This window comes from Dendrobium catenatum, unplaced genomic scaffold (assembly GCF_001605985.2).
Source record: "Dendrobium catenatum unplaced genomic scaffold, ASM160598v2 fragScaff_scaffold_311, whole genome shotgun sequence".
Taxonomy (NCBI): domain Eukaryota; kingdom Viridiplantae; phylum Streptophyta; class Magnoliopsida; order Asparagales; family Orchidaceae; genus Dendrobium; species Dendrobium catenatum.
Genome location: NW_021318773.1, coordinates 73,587 through 94,255, shown reverse-complemented (window position 1 = coordinate 94,255; position 20,669 = coordinate 73,587). Strand labels below are relative to the sequence as shown.

The 20,669-nt window shown below is 35.6% G+C and overlaps 1 protein-coding gene across 2 annotated transcripts in view; it reads left to right on the top strand.

The window, feature by feature from the left end:
• The window catches only part of LOC110105503 (probable folate-biopterin transporter 4), a 60,594-nt gene extending 42,443 nt beyond the window's left edge, over nt 1-18,151 (top strand). For both annotated transcript variants that reach the window (XM_020835045.2, XM_028693500.1), the window contains one exon: nt 17,469-18,151. In XM_020835045.2, the coding sequence (XP_020690704.1) occupies nt 17,469-17,739 (271 nt within the window). In that variant the 3' untranslated portion in view covers nt 17,740-18,151. The remainder of the gene's footprint in view (nt 1-17,468) is intronic.
• Nucleotides 18,152-20,669: the final 2,518 nt, after the last annotated feature.

The following is a 20,669-nucleotide window of genomic DNA, read 5'->3' as shown; positions in this document are numbered from 1 at the left end:
AAATTCCTTCATCTTCTAAGCATTTCCACACCTCTATTGGAATATCATCAGGTCTAACAGCTTTTCCACCCTTCATTTTCTTTAAAGCCTCTCTAACTTCAGTTTTACTAATACGCTGATAAAAACATAAATCTTTATTTTCATTTAGGGTCTTAAGGTCACTATAGTCAATCTTATTTTCACAATCTTCATTAAAAAGTTTAGTAAAATATCTCATCCACCTTTGTTGAATATCATCTTCTAAGAAAAGAATTTTTTGATCTTCATCCTTAATACACCTCACTTGAACTAAATCCTTACTACTATCTCTTTGTTTGGCTAACTTATACACAAATCTTTCTCCCTCCTTAGTATCTAATTTATTATATAAATCACGAAAAACTAATGCCTTTATATCGCATATTGTTTCTTAGAATCCTTACGAGCCACTTTATATATTTCTCAATTATAAGAATTTTTAAAATTAAATCAACTTTTATAACAAATCTTCTTATTTTTAATATTTTATTGCACATTTAGATTGCACCACCAACTATTTTTACTATTAGGAGCTTTTCCCTTTGGTACTCCAAGCAAATCTTTTGCAATATTCTTAATATCACAAGCCACTTTTTCCCACATAATATTAACATTCTCATGCACAGAAAATCTTAAGATCTAAAATCTTACTCTAAAAAATATTTTTGTTAATATTCTTTAAATGCCCCTCATCTAATCCTAGAAAATCATTTTACTTTATTTTATATTTTATGCCCCTTTATCATAAAGTCCAAAACTAATAATTGATGTTGGGTACATAAATTTTCACTCGGAATAACGTTACAATCTTTGCAATCTAAACGATTTAATTTTCTAATAAGAAAATAATCAATCTGAGTTGTACTATATCTATTTTTATAAGTGATGAGATGCTCATTCCTTTTCTTAAATAAGGTATTAGCAATTGAAAAATCATAAGCTAAGCAAAAATCTAATATGGTCTTGTCACCTTTATTCGTCGTTCCAAATCCATAGCAATCATGAGTGCTTTTAAAATCATCTACCTCTCTACCAACATGTTCATTTAAATCTCCTCCAAATAAAACTCTTTCTTCAAGAGATATCTTTTGTATTAATTCTTCAAAGTCATTTCAAAAATTTAATTTAGAACTCATATCCAAACATACTTGAGGAGCATAAACAATTATAATATTAACAATCTTATCATCAACAACAATCTTAATATTAAGACAGCCTCAGGACAATGATAAAACAAAATAAATTTAAGTGGAAAACGTCCAGACATGCACTACTTTGATTATTACCACGTGATTAAAGCACAAATAGGAACAAAAGAAGATCCATATATACAGCCTTCTTAAGAGAATAAATAATGAGAACTTACAAAAACCCATTTTCCCTAAGGCTCTACCCTTAAGAATCAAAGTAGGTTGTATAGGTCTTGATGCAGGACTATAATGCTTTTAAATGAATGCGCTAAGAACTTGTACGATTTTGATAAGAAAAAATAATAATTAAAAGTTAAAACTATTAGCAATCAAAACGATAAAATAAAATGTAAGAGGGGTAACTACGCTTAGGCCAAATCACATGCTAAGCGCTTGAATTATCAAAACAACTTAGAATTTCAACGACATGCGAATTAAATAGTTATTCAACAAAATCCCTAATCTAACATTGAGATAAGGAACATAAAAAGTAAACTCAAATCCTACGTTTACTAAGCGGAGGCAGAAGGCGAAGCACGAAAACTTTACCATTAAATCACCACCTACAATGTTAGTGGATTAGAAAGATAAATGAAGAGGGAAGAAATTCACCCTATTTATTGTCCCGAAACAATTTGCCACTGGACATTGGCAAGTTGCTCGTCGATGGCCTCCGAAAGGGTGAAGATGATGCGGTCCATGTACTCTTCAATGCAATTATCGACTTCTGGGTTGAAGTCGAAGGTGGAGTGGAGGATGTTGACGTTCCCTTGCTCGTCGTAAGCGAATTCCTATTCAAGCTCCGGATCGACCATTCATTGGTGTCGAAGGGTTGATGTGTGGACGAAGATCGTAGTTGCTCCCCTTGAAGATGTCTCTAGAGAGAGAAGTTTCTCTCATGCGTTGAAGTGGAGAAGAGGGCAAGGGTGGCCGACCAATGAAGGAAAGTAAAGGATTAAGTTGGTTTCAGATTTTGTGGAGGGAAAATAACTCAAACACCTTCCTAATTAATCCCTTTGATTGAGAGTAATTAAGGAAGAGAAAGAGAGAGAGGGGGCGGCGGGCAAGAGAGAGGGAGAGGGGGCGGCGGGCAAGAGAGAGGGGAAGGGATTTATTTTAATTCCAATAGGAGAGACTCTATCTTGGAAAGAAATTAAATAGGTGGGGGCATGGGGATTTCGGCCAAGAGAGAGGAAGAGGAGGTTTGAATTATTTCCAAGAGAGTAAGTTGGGATTTGGAAATAATTCCTAATATTATCCCATAAGGGGTCGGCGGCAATAGAGAGAGGGAAGGGGTTTAATGAAGTATTCAATGCTTACCTAAATTAAAAGATTAAATTTGGAATGAAAGATTTTATCCCAATTTAATTCAAAATTTAAATAGACTATGAATTAGTAAGTTTCCTAAAATAGGATTTATAATTTTGGTAACTATTTCAAATTCAAATAGATTTGCAAAAAATGTGAATTCTAATTTAGGAAAGACTTGATGGAAAGTGGAGATGGCGTAAGCCAAGGGGATGGGCCGGTGGTGTTTAGTTTGGCCATGGATGGTGGTGGGTGTTGGATCTAGCCGACAGGTGGTGTGGGTGAATTAGGTGGCCGTCGGCTTAGGGTTTTGGAAGTACCTTAGGCCGACGGCAAGGGGATGGAGGGAAAGGGAAAAAGAGATAGAGAAGAAGAACCACGAACCCGGTCACTTTCAAGGTTGTTGGGTGATCCGTTTCCCTCTCTAAAGGACTTCACTCCAATCTCTGTCAAGCTCTCACAAGAACTCAAACACTGGGAAAATTTTATCATTCATTCATTAGCATGAAAAAAAAGCATAAGGGCTATATATAGCCTCATACAAATGACTCAAAACTAAAAGATGACAATGCCCTTTGGGCTTACAAATGACCTCCCTAAAGGGGTATAAGTAGAATATAACAAAAGCAAATACAAACATAAAATAATAAAAGACAAGTATATAATATGACTCAAAAATATATTGACTCGATCGTGGCCGTATATCGAAAGCCACGTCTCTGATAAAATTTCCAAGCTTTGATGTCCCCATCATTGCCAAGGGGATGGGCCGGCAGTGTGGTGGTTGGCCGTGGATGGTGGTGAGTGTTGGATTTAGCTGACGGGTGGTGGGGGAATTAGGCTGCCGACGGCTTAAGGGTTTGGAAGGACCTTAGGCCGGCGGCTAGGGGATGGAGGGAAATGGAAAAAGAGATAGAGAAGAAGACCCATGAACTTGGACACTTTCAAGGTTGGTGGGTGATCCGTTTCTCTCTCCAAGGGACTTCACTCCAATCTCTCTCAAGCTATCACAAGAACTCAAATACGAGGAAAATTTTATCATTCATTCATTAGCCTGAAAAGAAAACATAAGGGCTATATATAGCTTCATACAAAGGACTCAAAACTAAAAGATGACAATGCCCTTTGGGCTTACATATAACCTCCCTTAAGGGGTAAAAGTAGAAAATAACAAAAGCAAATACAAACATAAAATAATAAAAGACATACATTACACGACTTAAAAATACATTGACTCGATCGTGGCCGTAGATCGACGGCCACGTCTCTGATAAACCTTTCAAGCTCTGATGTCCCCATTATTCTCCCGGGGTGGGAAAGAGCACAACTCCGTCGAGTAAGCATCCCGGGTGCTCTCATAGATCTCCAATACGTCGGGGTCGATCTGCTGAAGCTTCTCGCGATCCAACCTCGTATCTTCTGACTCGGGTTTGCCTCTCCACCTGATCAAGTACCTCCATCATCCACCTTCCCTTGTGGAGATGATGTCATCACTTAGAATCGTGTCAACCTTCTCTGCCATGGGTGATTTGGGAATGTTTGGGAGTGTTGGTAGGTTTGGGTTCTCATACGGTGGGGTCACACAAGGCTGCTTTATGAGTGGATTTGGTGGGTTGAAATCACGACCTTCATATGCAATTAGATCTTCTATATTAAAGGAGAGATTGATGTTGAATTATGCAGACAGATATACTACATAAGCATTATCATTGATTTTCTAGTATTCTTAGCATGCGACTTCTTAATTGTTCCCTACAGGAACTGTTCCGGACGAATACCCACCATCATAAAGTCACCAACTTCAAAAATTTATTTTTTTGTTTAAGATCAGCATACAATTTATAATAATTATTGCTCTTTTTAATTTGTTGTGCAATTTATTTGTGAAGTTCATGCATATGTGATGCAAATGATGATGCAAACTCAGAAATTCTATACTTAGAGCACATTGGTATGAGGTCTAGTGGCTGCCTAGGTTTGAACCCATAAACAATTTCAGAAGGACATAGGCAAGTGCTTTGGTTCACAAAATTATTATAGCCAAACTTAGTTGTGGGGAGAATGGAATCCCAATCCTTAATATGCTTGCCTATCAAGGAATAGATTGCCTATGCTTCTATTGACTACCTCAGTTTGTGGATGAAAGACTGAAGAATTGCAATTTAGTGCCCATTTTCATCCAAAGGGTCTTACAAAAATAGCTGGTGAATTTAACATCCATGTCCGATACAATGGTTTTTGATAAACCATGTAAGCGGACGACCTCGTTGAAATAAAGTTTGGCAATATGGGAGGCGTCAGATGTTTTGGAGCAAGATAGGAAATGGGCCATTTTGGAGAATCGATCTTCTACAACACCGATGGTATCAGTCCTATGGATAGTTTTGGGCAGACCTAAGATAAAGTCCATGCTAACATCCTGCTAGGGACAAATAGGGACAGGCAAAGGGGTGTAAAGACCAGTGTTTTGCTTGCATTATTTGGCCAGCTGGCAAGTGTGGCATCTGCTGACCATCCTACCGACATCCCTCTTCAGACTGGGCCAATAAAACGATACTCCACGGCTTTTATCGTCTTATCCCGACCAAAGTGCCCAGCGAGGCCTCCGGCATGGAGTTCCTAAATAAGAAATTCCCTAAGGGAGGTGCTAGAAATACAAAGCTTTTGAGCTTTAAAAAGATAACATTCCTTTAAAAGGAAATTGTCCTTAAGGCTTGTGCTGCCAGTGAATAGGAGAGTAAGTCTCCTTGAAGTCTTGGCATTCCAAATAGTCCCTCTTTATTTGGTCAAAACTCACGGCTTTAGCTCTCATCTCAGTGGTAGTCATCATACGACGACTGAGAGCCTCAGCAGTTTTATTCTCAACTCCCGCCTTATGTCTAAGGGTATAAGTGTATTCCTGAAGGAATTCTACCCATCGACCGTGACGTGCTTTCAACTTCTTTTGGGAGGTTGGTATAATGCAGAGCCTCGTGATCCGAGAAAATAACAAACTCTTGCGGGCAGGTACTGTCGCTAATAACGAAGAGATTGGATCACTGCGTAGAACTTCTTGTCATACGTGGAATAATGCTGCCTAATATCATTTAATTTCTGACTTAAGTAAGCTACTCGGTGATCTTTTTTGGGATAGGACTCCAATTCCAACCCCCGAAGCGTTGCAGGTCAGAAGACTTTGCAGAAATCAGGAAGTCTCATCATTAGGGCTTCCATCATGCTTTTCTTAATCTTATCAAAAGCTCTGGTGGCGGCCGGGGTCCAGTGGAACTCACCCTTCTTTAGATAGTCGGTGATAGGAGATACAATGGTGCTGAAATTTCAGATAAATCTCCTATAGAAGGCGACTAGTCTGTGGAAGTTGTGGACTTCCTAGATGTTCTGAGGAACCTGCCATTTCATAATGACCCTCACCTTTTTGAGATCTGCAGAGACCCCTTTGGCCGACATAAGAAAGCCCAAAAAGATAACACGATCTACAAGGAAGGTATATTTTTTAGGATTGACATAAAGTTGTTCCTTCTTTAAGACCTCACAAACTTGCCTTAAGTGGTCCAAGTGTTGACTCACCAACTGCCTTAAATAAAAATGTCATCAAACTAGACGACGACAAACTTTCCCATAAAAGGGTGCATCACTTGAGTCATGATCCTCATGAAAGTACTCGGGCGTTATTCAACCTGAAAGGCATGACTAACCACTCGTAGAGGCCATCCTTGGTCTTAAAGGTAATTTTTCACTCATCACCAGGTCGGACCCGGATCTGTTGGTATCCACTCTTGAGATTGATCTTGGAAAATAGATTGACACCTGTCATCATATCGAGCATATCGTCTAGCCTCGGGATAGGGAAATGATATTTGATGGTGATTTTGTTGATAACACTGCTATCAATACACATTTGCCAAGATCCGTCCTTTTTTGGGTTAAAAAGGGCTGGCACCGCGTAGGGACTAAGACTCTCTTTAATGAAACCTCACTACAGGAACTCATCTACCTGCTTCTTGAGTTCAGCATGTTCCATGGGGTTCATGCGATAGTGTGGCAGGTTAGGAAGGGAGGCTCTAGGGACTAAGTCTATGGCATGTTGGATGTCTCTAAGTGGAGGTAGCTAATCTTGGAGATCATCAGGGAAGACATCAACAAACTGACCCAGAATAGGTTGGACTTCCCGAGGGATTGGTTCGTTAGACTCAGTAGGAATCTCACGACCAACTAAAGCATACAGGGGTGCTCCTTGAGCAATTTCAGATTCCAAAACCATGGCGGTGACCAGGTTCAGTCCTTTCTTTGACTTAATAAGGTTGGATTTGGAGTCATCCTTAACTCAGGGATGCGATGGTAAAAGCTTGATCTTTTTACCTGCATGTTCGAACACGCAGGTGTTCGAACGCTTGTAGATGTGGACATCGTTGTCAAAAATCCAAGGACGACCCAAAATGATTTGTCTAACATCCATAATCAGCACATCGCACCAAACATTTTTCTTATAGTCAGCAGAGGAAATATGTACGATGCTTCATTCCTTCACCTTCAAGGCAGTAGAGTTTACCCATGCTATCTTATAAGGGTTAGGGTGAGGAACGACAGAAAGACCTAACTTGTACACCATGCTGGAAGATACAACATTGATGCAACTGCAACTATCTACGATGACCTTACAGTTCTTATCCATGATTTTAGTGTAGGTATGAAAAATCGCATTCTTATGCCAGTATTTTGTGGGAGCATGGTGTGATAGTGCACATCTCACCACGCATATGGGAGACTTGTCCAGTTTCTGAAGGCAATGGAGGACAACAGTGTCATCCTCCTCCTTGAAGAATTGGCCTTCATCTTCCACTTAGTAGATATGATCAACCTCGGGCTCAAAATTGTCCTCAGTGATCCCCTCGATAATCGAGACTTTATAGAGACTGGAGCATTGAGAAGCGATATGCCCATACCCCTGTCATCGAAAGCACTTTTTCATGGGACTGGACTGAGGGGTATCCAGGGTGAGAGGTTTACCTCTAAAATCAGATCAAGTTGTTGGAGAACCAGTGGGTGGACGGGTAGTGCTCCCTGGGGTGTAGGCATTCTCAAGTATAGTGACGTTCCGAGAAAACAGCTCATTGCGAAGATCCTCTCGCAACCAGGTACGAAACATAGACAAGATCTACGCGGGGGTGGTAGAGTTATGTCCTTTGCAGCGAATCAGGTAGTCATTAATGGTTGCGATGTACTCCTTAACTTGTTGTTGCCATTACTCAACCCATTCCACCTATCCAACAACCTAGGAAAGTATGAGGGAGGTAAGTACTTCTGCTTAAGTTCACGCTTCATGGAAGGCCAATAAGTGATGGGATACTCACTTCTGGCTTCCCTAAGGCTTTCTAGATCGGACCAAAACTAACTCGCCCTACCCGTGAGTTTCATCTTGGCAAAATTAACTTTCCTAGCCTCAGAGATGTTATAGCACTTAAAGAAGTTATCCATACCTTTGATCAAATCCAGGAAGAGTTGGGATCGAGGGTGCCATCAAAGGTATGAGCATCGACTTTAATGTTCTTCATTAGTGGTATGTCAAGTTCATGGTTATAATTATGTCCATACTGAGGAGCTCGATGAGTGGCACGATACAGCCTCTCATTTTGATAGGTATCATCCCCATACATTGAAGGAGGTCTAGATGGGGTGTAGGGGTTGGATGATCCCTAGAGCGTTCATGTGTGTCGAAACATTCAGTTGTGTCCCTGCGAATTTCGGCTAGATTGGCTTGATTCTCTTTGAGTTGCTGGCTAATTGTATTCATTTGACCTACTAGTAAGTCTAAAGTCCTCCAAAGTTGTTTCGGGTCCATTGTGGTTCACTACAGGACACCTATGGTGACTAGGATGTAAATGACAACAATTTATATGAATGAAAACACACTTATAGCTTGCAAAATGGATGCAATAAATGTATGGACAACAAACATAAAAGGTGCTAAATTAAAGGAATGCAATGTTGGAAAAACTATCAAAGCTTAACGATGGTCAAAAGAACTCTATGATGGATCCTAGCACATGCACTAAGAGCAAATCATGCTCTGATATCAGATGAGGCAGGACTACAATGCTTTGAAATGAATGCATTAAGAACTTGTACGATTTTGATAAGAACAAATGACAATTAAGACTATTAGCAATGAAATCGATAAAAGAAAATGTAAGAGGGGTAGATACGCTTAGGCCAAATAATATGATAAGCATTTGAATTATCAGAAGAACTTAGAATTTCAACGACATGCGAATTAAGAAGTTATTGAACAAAATCTCTAATCTAATATTGAGATAAGCAATATAGAAAGTAAACTCAAATCCTACGTTTACTAAGCAAAGGCAGAAGACGAAGCACAAAAACTTTGCGATTAAATCACCACCTACAAGGTTAGCGGATTAGAAAGATAAATGAAGAGGGAAGAAATTCACCCTTGTTATTGTCTCGAAACAATTTGCCACTGGACGTTGGCAAGTTGCTCATCGATGGCTTCCGAAAGTGTGAAAATGATGCGGTCCGTGTACTCTTCAATGGAAATATCGACATTCGGGTTGAAGTCGAAGGTGGAGTGGAGGATGTTGACGTTCTCTTGCTCATCGTAAGTGAATTCGTAGTCAAGCTCCGGATCGGTCATTCATTGGTGTCGAAGGGTTGATGTGTGGACGAAGATCGTAGTTGCTCCCCTTGAAGATGTCTCTAGAGAGAAAGAAGTTTCTCTCACGCGTTGAAGTGGAGAAGAGGGTAAGGGTGGCCGACCAATGAAGGAGAGTAGAGGATTAAGTTGGGTTCTGATTTTTTGGAGGGAAAATAACTCAAACACCTTCCTAATTAATTCCTTTGATTGAGAGTAATTAAGGAAGAGAAAGAGAGAGAGGGGGCGGTAGGCAAGAAAGAGGGGAAGGGATTTATTTTAATTCCAATAGGAGAGACTCTCTCTTGGAAAGAAATTAAATAGGTGGGGGCATGGGGATTTCGGCCAAGTGAGAGGGAGAGGAGGTTTGAATTATTTCCAAGAGAGTTTGTAGGATTTGGAAATAATTTTTAATACTATTGCATAGGGGGCCGGCGACAATAGAGAGAGGGAAGGGGTTTAATGAAGCATTCAATGCTCATCTAAATTAAGAGATTAAATTTTGAATGAAAGATTTCTTCCCAAATAATGCAAAATTTAAATAGACTATGAATTACTAAGTTTCCTAAAATAAGATTAATAAATTTGGTAATTATTTAAAATTCAAATAGATTTGAATTGGATCATTAATAGGGTATCAAAAATATGAAATCTAATTTAGGAAAGACTTGATGGCAAGTGGAGATGGGGGAAGCCAAGGGGATGGGCCGGCGGTGTGGAGGTTGGCCGTGGATGGTGGTGGGTGTTAGATCTAGCCGACGGGTGGTGTGGGGGAATTAGGTGGCCGACAGCTTAGGAGTTTGGAAGGACTTAGGCTGGCGACTAGGGGATGGAGGGAAAATGAAAAAGAGATAGAGAAGAAGAACCACGAACTCAGGCACTTCCAAGGTTGGTGGGTGATCCGTTTCCCTCTCCAAGGGACTTCACTCCAATCTCTCTCAAGCTCTCACAAGAACTTAAATATAGGGAAATTTTTATCATTCATTTATTAGCATGAAAAGAAAATATAAGGGCTATATATAACCTCATATAAAGGACTCAAAACTAAAAGTCGACAATGTCGTTTGGGCTTACACATGACCTCCCTTAAGGGGTAAAAGTAGAAAATAACAAAAGCAAATACAAACATAAAATAATAAAAGATAAATACATAATCTGACTCAAAAATACATCGACTCGATCGTGGCCGTAGATCGACGGCCACGTCTCTGATAGACTTTCCAAGCTCTGATGTCCCCATCAAGTCTTCAATATTATTCTGCCAAATTAACACTCGTAAGACTACATTGAATCCAAGAAAAAAAAGGACATGGTTTTCCAAGCAGCAATAATTTATTAATTTCAGATTACATCTTATACTGCACAAGTTTTTTTAGAAGAAATTTCAAAACAAAAACCAACTTCATTAAAAATTAATGAACTATTAAAATGCATCAATTAATAATGATCAAGGATATGCAAGTTTTAATAGAATGGATGCAAGGAGATTAAAGCTATTCATGCACGATTCATATGTAAAACAATAATAGTTGACGAACCTATGGTTTTCTCAACATGGGAAGAGTTCTGCGGCTATGGGAGGAAACGATTGAAGAAGAATCGACGACTTACGACAATACACAAATAAAGAAATGGAAGAGTCGAAACATAACAGAGGGAGGATCGTGACCTGGGACCTGGGAGGGGGAAACAAAGGAACTACGTACTGAGTAGCTTTTAAGGTTATACGGTCCAAAATTTGTGAAGCTTGGCTTCGATTGTTCATTTTGCATTCTATAGCTCCCTTTACTCATGTTTTGAACCTGACAGCTCTTTCAAAACCTGCCGGTTTGTCGGTTTTTTGGTTTAACTGCCGGTTCATCCGGTTTTTTTGCGGTCTGATGTCGATCGGTTTTCAGGTTTAATCAAAGCGGTCAACTAGTTGGTTCGCGGTTCAACTGGTTGAATCGGCCGATCCAGTTCGGTTTTAATATCTATGATTGTTATTATTATTATTATTATTATTATTATTATTATTATTGTTATTATTATTATTACCACTTTCAATGTATGTTATATGAAGATTATATTTCAAATCATATTAATTCAAGTTAGGATGTATTCTAAAAATTCTATCTTATAATTAAAGAAAACAAGGGATGTTTCCTATCTAGTTAGATAATTGATATTCATACTAAAAAGGAAAAATAAAAATTTAATTTATTGGCTAGTTTCTTCTGTGTTCAATCCAACTATAATCTTGTCTTGAAATCTTGGATTTTTTTTTTTATATTTAGACTATATGGTGTAAGATGTTTTGAGATTTATTATTCTCTAATGTAGATTGATAAGAAGCTGCATCAAAATTATGCAATCCCATTCAAAACTTTGCAGCCACAAACTTTTAATTTAGAGAGTTTCTTTTTTCCATGGATGAAATAAAAAAAAAAATTACAAAGAAATTGACATCAATGATAATTTAATAGCCTTTTATTAAAAATAATGCGTAGATATTTGATTATCTTATGAAAATCTCCCCTAGATAATGCTTATATATAGCCAATGCACTTGAAATTTATTTTTAATAAATCTTCGTAATACATATACTAAATTGTTAGTCTTCATCTGCGATTTAGTGCAACGTATATAGTGGAGATTTATAATGATAATAAAATTTTCTCTTATTAGATTTTCCTCAACTCGCTACTATGTGGAGGGGAGCATTTGTTATTTAATGTTAAATCCAGCAGTCCCTTGGCCCTTAATCCCACAGCCAGTATGGGGATACGTGGGAGGCTCACCTAGATAACATTATTAAATCTCAGCTGTCCCTTAGCCCTTGATCCCACGGCCAGTATGAGGATCAGTGGGAGGCTCACCTGGATCACACCGATCTCCTATATTTGGTTGGATGATTTAGAAAGGATTATATTAAGGCAATTATGCATGATTATGTAATTATTTGTTTCTTTATTAAGACATTGTATAGATCTATAAATTGGGATAGTTTTGTATAATAAAATTAAGTCTTTTCCCTCTAAAATTCTCTGAATTTAACTTGGTATCATAGCCAAATTCCCACCACCGGCCCTCATTGACTTAATTCTGAGGCATACAGGTCCTTCCACCAACCTTCATTGCTGGAATAACTGAGATATACTAATTGGAGGAAGGAGAGAGGAATAAGCGGCCTTCATTGTCGGGTGAGATTGAATGAAAGTCTAGTGGTCCAAATTGCTTGTGCCCTCTGTTTCCTGCTAGCAGCCAGGGCCTCTCGAGAACAACATCATCAGGCTCGGTCATCATTCTTGTGTGTGACGTCTAAAGTCAACCAAGTAGAAGCGAGAGAAGTTGAGTGCAGGACCTCCTCCTACACGCGTCTAAATAGCCTCTATAACTTCCTAGGAACGACAGCATCAAGATCAATCTTCGACCCTGAGTGCGATTGAGAGAGGAGCGACATTTCTCTTGGTCATCTGCTTCATGCATCTCTTTTTGGAAGTCGAGGGGAGAGGAGTGAGCAGGAACCCTCGTACTTGCGAAGGAGATCGAGCCTCTTTGCGTGCGTTCTTACCTATGCTGAAGGAATCGAGCACCGGGAGGAGTCGTGTGGAGCTTTTATGCATGCATTCCTGGAAACAGCCGGACACTTGGATTGGTGGTCTTGTTCGTGACTTCGTGCCTGCATGGGACCGAGAGCTTAGATCCCTTACTTGAGGCCTCTCTTTTGCACATCTGTGCAAATGTCGTCTGATCATTTAATGCTGGAGGATGGGGTCAAGGACATCGGGGATAAGATGACATCTCCTCCATCTGATTTACAACAGCTTTTGCTACTTTTTGATTAAGCTGAAAATTTGTTGTCAAGAATGGAGCAACCTCTATATATTTCAATGTTGACTACTGTTCAGCTTGCTATGAAGGCATTGATTGCTAAGGATCTTTTGGGGCACTCAGACATGGATGTGAAAGTTTCCATTATATCTTGTCTTAGTGAAATAACAAGAATAATAGTACTAGATGCTCCATATGTTGATGATATAATGAAGGAGATATTTGGGTTAATTGTTTGAGCTTTCACGAATTTAGATGGGATGTCAAGCCGTTCATTTCCAAAGACATGTTTCAATATTTGAAGCTATTGCAAAGGTCCGATCTTGTGTTTTGATCTTAGATCTTGATTGTGATGATTTGATATTGGAAATATTTCAGCATTTCCTGAAGAGAATAAGATCAAAGCATTTTGATACTGTCTTCTTTTCAGATAAGACTATCATGACACTTATTTTGGAGTAGATTGAAAGTATTTATGCACAACTTCTTACATGTTTGTTGGATGGTGTGAAAGGTGTTGAAAATAATATTTTGCACATAACTAAGAACCTAACTGAGAAAGTTCTTGTTAATTTTTCATTGAAGCTAAAGACTTGCTAAAATTATTTAATGTTAATGGTGCTCTATTGAGTGATTACAAGAAAATTATTTTTGCTGCATTTAAGGGGAAGCCTGAAATTTCGATACAAATAAAATGAATGCTTTTAGTGAAAATCAGGAAGTTGTCCATAAATTATCTAAGCGGTTCTTTTATGACGACTTGCCTTAGGGATCTCCACAACAAGAAAGTGAAAATTTTCATCCTGTAAAATTTGTTGCTGCTGCAGTTAAATCTTCCAAACTAGTGATGAATAGTGGATCTTTTTAGAATGGGAATGGTGATTCCATGGATGCAAAAGCAAAAGGCTGACTTTTGCCATCATAGTGGTAAATATGGAGTTAATACTAAACATAGCTTGGATTCATGTACAACAAAGCTTGATAGAAGGTCAAATTTGAGTTCTCGCAAAGGTGGAACAAATGATTCATTGTAGTTATCAATTAGCAATGATAATTTTGGATTTGGTAATAAAAAAAGATTGGAGTAATTTTGACAAAAAGCTTCCATGTAATGAAGATAGAAATTGATCTCAAAGAAACGTTAGACTGCGATTCTCGTAAACCAAGCAAACTGCTGGCACCAAGAAGTAGAAAGGAGTTAAGCATGCTGAGGCTGAAGGAAAAAATTAAAATTATAGGAAGTTATCTCCTCTCAAAAGTTTATAGTGAAAGGCTTGGTTAAAGATCATAACCATGTGAAAGATATCAATAAAATAAAATCAAGATGGAAGCATGCTCAGGGTGTAAAAGAGTCTTCCGGACCATAAAAGCATAGGAAATGCTTGGATGACTCAATTATTTGTTCAAAGATAAAAATTTGGTGGCCATAGGATAAAAAATTTTATGTTGGCATTGTTGTCTCTTTTGATTAAAGTACAATAATGCATAAAATTTGGGATGATGGTGATGTAGAGGTGTTGCTTCTAAAGAAAGAGCAGTGGGAGTCTATTGAAGGTGAAATCAAGATGCATGGGGTGCAGGAAAATGATGAAATCGATGTTGTAGACATTCCTACAAAGGGACTTGATAAGTCTACCTTTCTATGATTGATTACCAAGCTAGGAATGATAGGGGAGTATTAAATCCCAACCATCCCCTAACCCTTGATCCAATGACTAGCATGGAGATCTGTGAGAGGCTTGTCTGGATCATGCTATTAAATCTCAACTATCCCTTGGCCCTTGATCCCGCAACTAACATGGGGATCTGTGGGATCCCACAACCAGCATGAGGATCTGTGGGAGGCTCACCTGGATCATGTTAATGTCCTTTTATATTTGTCTGGCTGATTTAGAAAGGATTATATTAAAGAAATTATGCATGATTTTCTAGTTATTTGTTTTTTTTTTATTAAGACATCTTGTATAGATCTATAAATAGGGATAATTTTGTATTATAAAATTAAGCCTTCTACCTCTCCAATTCTCTAAATTTAACATTTAAGGTTGCTAGTGATATTAATAATGTTGGAAATGATGTGGGATTATTAAAAGAAAAAAACTCATAATAATAAAAATAGCTGGTCATGAAATTATAATATGCAAGAAAGACAAAAAAGAAGCTTTATTATAAAAGATAATTGATGTAAAAATTTAAAAAATTTAAAAAGATATAAAATGGTCAGTAACACGTCTAAGAAAGTAAAATGTTATGTTAAAATTTTTGGCTTTAATGATTTATATTATAGATTAGATTTTAAGATGGGCGAAAAGTGTGTATAAGTTGGCCGAGTAAAAAGGAAGGAGAAATAAGAATTTTGTTCTTAGTGAATTGCATTAAGAATGAATATCAAAAATTTTTTTATTAAAAAAGAATATTCATCAAAGGTGGATGAGATATTTTGATAAGTTTTTCAATGAAGATTATGAGAATACGATTAACTTTAGTGACACTAGCATCCTAAATGAAAATAGAGAATTTTATTTTTATCATCGTATTATTAAGATAGAAGTTAGAGAGGCTTTAAATAAAATGAAGTGTGGAAAAATTGTTGGATCTAATGTATTCCAATAGAGGTGTGGAAATGTTTAGGAGATGAAGTTCTTGGCTTATTATTATTATTTTGAATACTAAAAAGATGTCAGACGAGTGGAGTGTGATTCTTATTTTTAAAAATAAAAGTGATGCACAAGAGTGCGAATTGTAGAAGAATTGAGTTAATATATCATACATTAAAATTATGAGAGAGAGTTATTGAGAATAGGTTATGATGTGATACCGATGGTTCTCAAAATCAATTTTGATTCATTCCCGGTAGGTCTACTATAGAAGCTATATATTTATTGAGAGATTTGATGGAAAACTATAAAGAGAATAAGAAGGATCTATATATGATATTTATTGATTTAGAGAAAACATATGACAAAGGCTTTGTTTTGGACGACTTTTTTATTACTTCTTAAATTAGCTTTTTAGTACAATTTTTTTTGTTCTAGAAAATTGTTTTAAGAAACAGCAAGAAAGCTATTCCAAACAAAGCCAAAGTCATAAGAGAAGTGCTTTGGAGAGTTTTAGAAAGAATAGAGTTAATAATGCTTATATTTAAGTCATTAACAATATGTATGTAAAGCTGTTATTTGTTTTGAAACACAAGGTGGTTAGAGTATTTTCTTATTTTAGTTGAATTACATCAAGGATCAGCCTTAAGCCCATATATTTTTGCTTAAGTCATGGATGTTCTTACTAGACATTTGTAAGAGGGGGGTGTATGCTTTTTGCTGATGATATTCTCGTTGATAAGATCAGAGGGAGTTGAAGAAAAAATTGAAATATGGAGGTCAACCTTAGATTCTAAAGTTTTTTGTTTGAGTAGATCTAAAACTGAATACATGGTCTGTAATTTTTATAGTAATAAATCTAATGGGGGATTTTAACTTAAGGTGATCAAGTCATTAATTAGAGTATATATTTTAGAGATTGCCCAAAGTTACAATCCATATATTTGCATTTTAATTTTGGACAATCAAGTCATTAATAAGAGTATACATTTTTTTATTGCATTCGTTGTTTTGTGCAATAGAATATTTAATGTTCTTATTTGGATTGATTTAATATACATCTTGATCAGTTGCCTAGCTCATTAGTTTGGACTCTGTGAATCATAAAGTTAGTTTTCGATCAATAATTTAATGTTTTATTAAGTTGATGTCTTTGAGATCGTCAGCATGTTAGTTTGGTTCCTTAATCTTTTATACGGAAAATCTTAATTATGATTGAGTTTGAATGAAGATACTTGTGTTTGTTTTCTACGTCAGATAATTAATATTTTCTATGAATTCTATATGTATGTAGTTATATCTAAGAGTTGAAAAGCTGTGGGGCTGCATGTGTTAATATTTTTTGATAGACAATTTTATGGCTTAGATTAAAGCTTCATTTGAATGACTTTTTTACTACTTTTTAAAGCAGTTTTATAGTATAGAAATTAAAATGATTGTACTAGAAAGCGTCTTTAAGAACTAATAAGAAAACCTTCTCAAATAAAGTCTAAATTGCAATTAAGATTTATGGAAGAATGCAAATAATTTTATGGCTTAGATTAAATCTTCATTTGAATGACTTTTTTACTGTTTTTTAAAGCAGTTTTATATTATAGAAATTAAAATGATTGTACTAGAAAGCATCTTTAAGAACTAACAAGAAAACCATCTCAAACAAAATCTAAATTGCAATTAAGATTTAAGGAAGAATGCAAATAATATTGAATCTGCATTTGTTGAAACATAAAATCATAGCTTGAACTGTTTTACCTCCCTCAACGTTATTTTAAGTAACATAGCGGACATTTTAATAAAGGAAAAGCAATTTTGATTATTTAACTTTTAATTTTATTGAATCAATTTTCTGCTTAAAATAGCTTTGTTTGATGATGCTAACGGTGTAATATGCAGGCTCATGCCGTTTCTAATTCTTTCTGGACAACTATGCCCTCCTGGTATTGAAGGGACTCTGTTTGCCCTTTTTATGTCTATAAACAACCTCGGCTCCTCAGTTGGCTCGTTCTATGGAGCTGCTCTTGCTTCAGTTCTAGGCATTTCAACCAATTCTTTTCGTAATATTCTCTATGGTCTGCTCATTCAACTATTCTCCACCTTCATTCCTATTGGATTGCTGTTTTTGATTCCAAAGGAAGCCACAGGATTAGCATCAGAGAAGCTGTAGTTCAAGAGCCACCCCGGCCATCCGCTCCGCTCCCATTTAAATATGCATAGAGGAATGGTAATACTTGAGTAATTAAATCTAACCTTTTCCTTTACACAGAAAGATTGATTAATTCATTTTTCGATAGAGACAACATGAGATCATATGGTCCTATGACACAACTCTCCTTGGCCTATTGGTTGAGAGCTTAGGCTTCCAACTAAGAGGTTCAGAGTTCGAGTTTATGTGTATACGTTGTGTGTGTGAGTTTGCCTTAAATGGCCTAAATATCCCAAAAAAATAATATGGTCCTATGTCTGAAGTAGAATTCTCTTCACCAATGACTGATCCATACAAATACGTCAGCTTCTGTAACAAAATATACACTTCTCCAGGTCATGATTTGACTGCTAACTATTTTGGCATTTCGTCTCGTCTCATTGTTTATTTTTAGCATTTTTATATTTTTTTGAACATATTAAACTGGAGGAAGCCGTTTGGTCTTTTGTGAGTTTATTGGGCTGTTTGATTTGCTGACAAGGGATGCAAAGTAAGAGGAATATATTGGTATTTGAAATATTTGAAGTTGTTTTGATGTCTATAACAAAATATAAGAGATTATTATTATTTATTTATTTCAACTAAAGTGAATACAATATAAAATAAAATGAATGCGGTCGTGGCGTCGTTTGGTTATGGCGGCTGTTGGCTGGTTATGATGGAAATGGTGTTTGACAGTGGCATGTGGTGACCGATGGTGGCTCCCAATTGATGGTGATTATGCCCCAAAGCGATTGGGACTGCAGTCAGCTAGTGAAAAGAAAAAAAATATTTTCCCAAATTGGGGGATGTTACAATACATTAAACAATAGTTAGGGATTAAAGAAAGAATTCATTATAATTGCATTCTCTTTTTTTTTTTTTCAAATTAAACATTTAAATTTTGAAATCTCCTGTATTTCTTTTGAGTCTTCTTTTTTGAGCTTACCAGACAGCCCATGCATATGAAAAGAGTATCTGATGCAGCTAATATGATGAGGTAGCAATGCTTCAAGGATTAAACCTTGTTTCAGCACTTATTTATTTATTTAATTTCTACATGATTCGATTTGTTACAAATCAAATTTTATTTTAAACGGAAGCCAAACTGACTTATTTTATTTTAGTTTTTTGAAGCCAGACTGACTTAAAATATGAAGAGTAAGAGAAACAGAGATCAATTTTTTTTTATTCTTAAAATATATTTGATGAGTATTTTTAGTTATTTTAGAAATAGAATTATTTTAAAATAATGAAATAAAATAATAATTATTTAAGTTATTATATATAATTATATTTTATATTAAATTATAGCAAAATAATACAAAAAATATAAATATTCAATAAAATCAGAAAGTGATACCCAACGGCTCATAAACCAATAACCCATTTGGTTGAGCTGTTGTTGATGTAAAAGTTCTTTTAGAAATAATTCTGGGGAGATGGAGTTTAAAAAAAATGTTGTTTGAATAATGGAGTTATTATATATATTTTTTTTCTTTTTCTTTTATGGAGTTGTTATATAATGTTATTTGAGTAAATTCATTTTTAGGTGTTTATTCAAATCTAGAAGCACAAATTAATTGTTTGGTTAAGTGATCAGCTTTAGCATTTTAATAATAACAGATTAAATTGCACATATCTTAAATTTAAGTACATGTAATTTATTTTTATTAACTTTTTTTTAAAATTATATATATGAAATTCTTTAAAACAGTAATTTAACTGTAACTTATAACATCATAAATTTTAGCAAAATATTTAATACGATTATGGTAAAAACAAATATATTACTTAATGATTATAGTTACAATATTTTGTTAGCATTTTTGCCATTAAAAATAACTCGACTTAAACTACATAAATAATTTATGTTGGAACGTCAAAATTATTGTTAGCAAAATGCATTTCAATAAATTCAATAAAATTAAATTATTATCCAATTTGATAGGTTGAATAATTGTATCCATTCAGATAACTTAATTTATTTTATCTATTATTTTATAGGGGATATATCAAACATCATTAAATTACATATCATGAATTAATTCAAATGATGATGACCAAGTACGTTCTAGTTTGTCATCATGACGAGCAACCTCTTGTAACAAGCTTATCTCAAATTAGGAACTCTTCATTTTTGCAACCTAGAATATAATGTCAATTTGAAATTCAAAAACAAGTTTTTATCCCACTACATTGGGTCGGCTACATAAATCCTTTTCGTTGTGTCATGTTAAGAGTCAAATTTTCATCTAAATCTAATAAAAAAATATCATTTCTAATATTTTGTAACCAAATTGTCATTCGATGTAGCTAGAAAATTATATAATTAGTATAATATTACAATCAAATTTAAATAAGTTTATAAACGAGTAACTCATCATTAAGAGTAAATTATTTATTTTACAATAATAAATTTGAATCACAAATTTTACAATCTATCACTTCAAAAAATCTAGAAAAAATAATAATAATACTAAAAGAATATGCAATCACACCATGAATCACTTTAAAAAATAATATATTCGAATTTTTTACATTCTAACTATCGTTTGCACAATCAAAGAAGATAGGATTATAATTTGGGCTTGGTTTGGGACGGCTTTTACGCTACTTCTTAAAACAATTTTTTATAATAAAAATTAAAATTTTTGTAGTGGACAGCTGCTTTAAGAGGCTGTGAGGAAGCTGTCCCAAATAGACTCTTAATAAAATTCAAGTTCAATAAAATAATATGTCAATTGAAAGTCACGCCACAATAAAAAACTAGACTGTATAAGATTTGAATAAATCTGATAATGCATGCAAACTAATAACTAAAATTAAGAAAATAATATATAATTAAGAAATAAATCATGGAAGTGTTAATCCTAGCCACACGCTCATAAAGGAGAAAATTTTACAAAGTA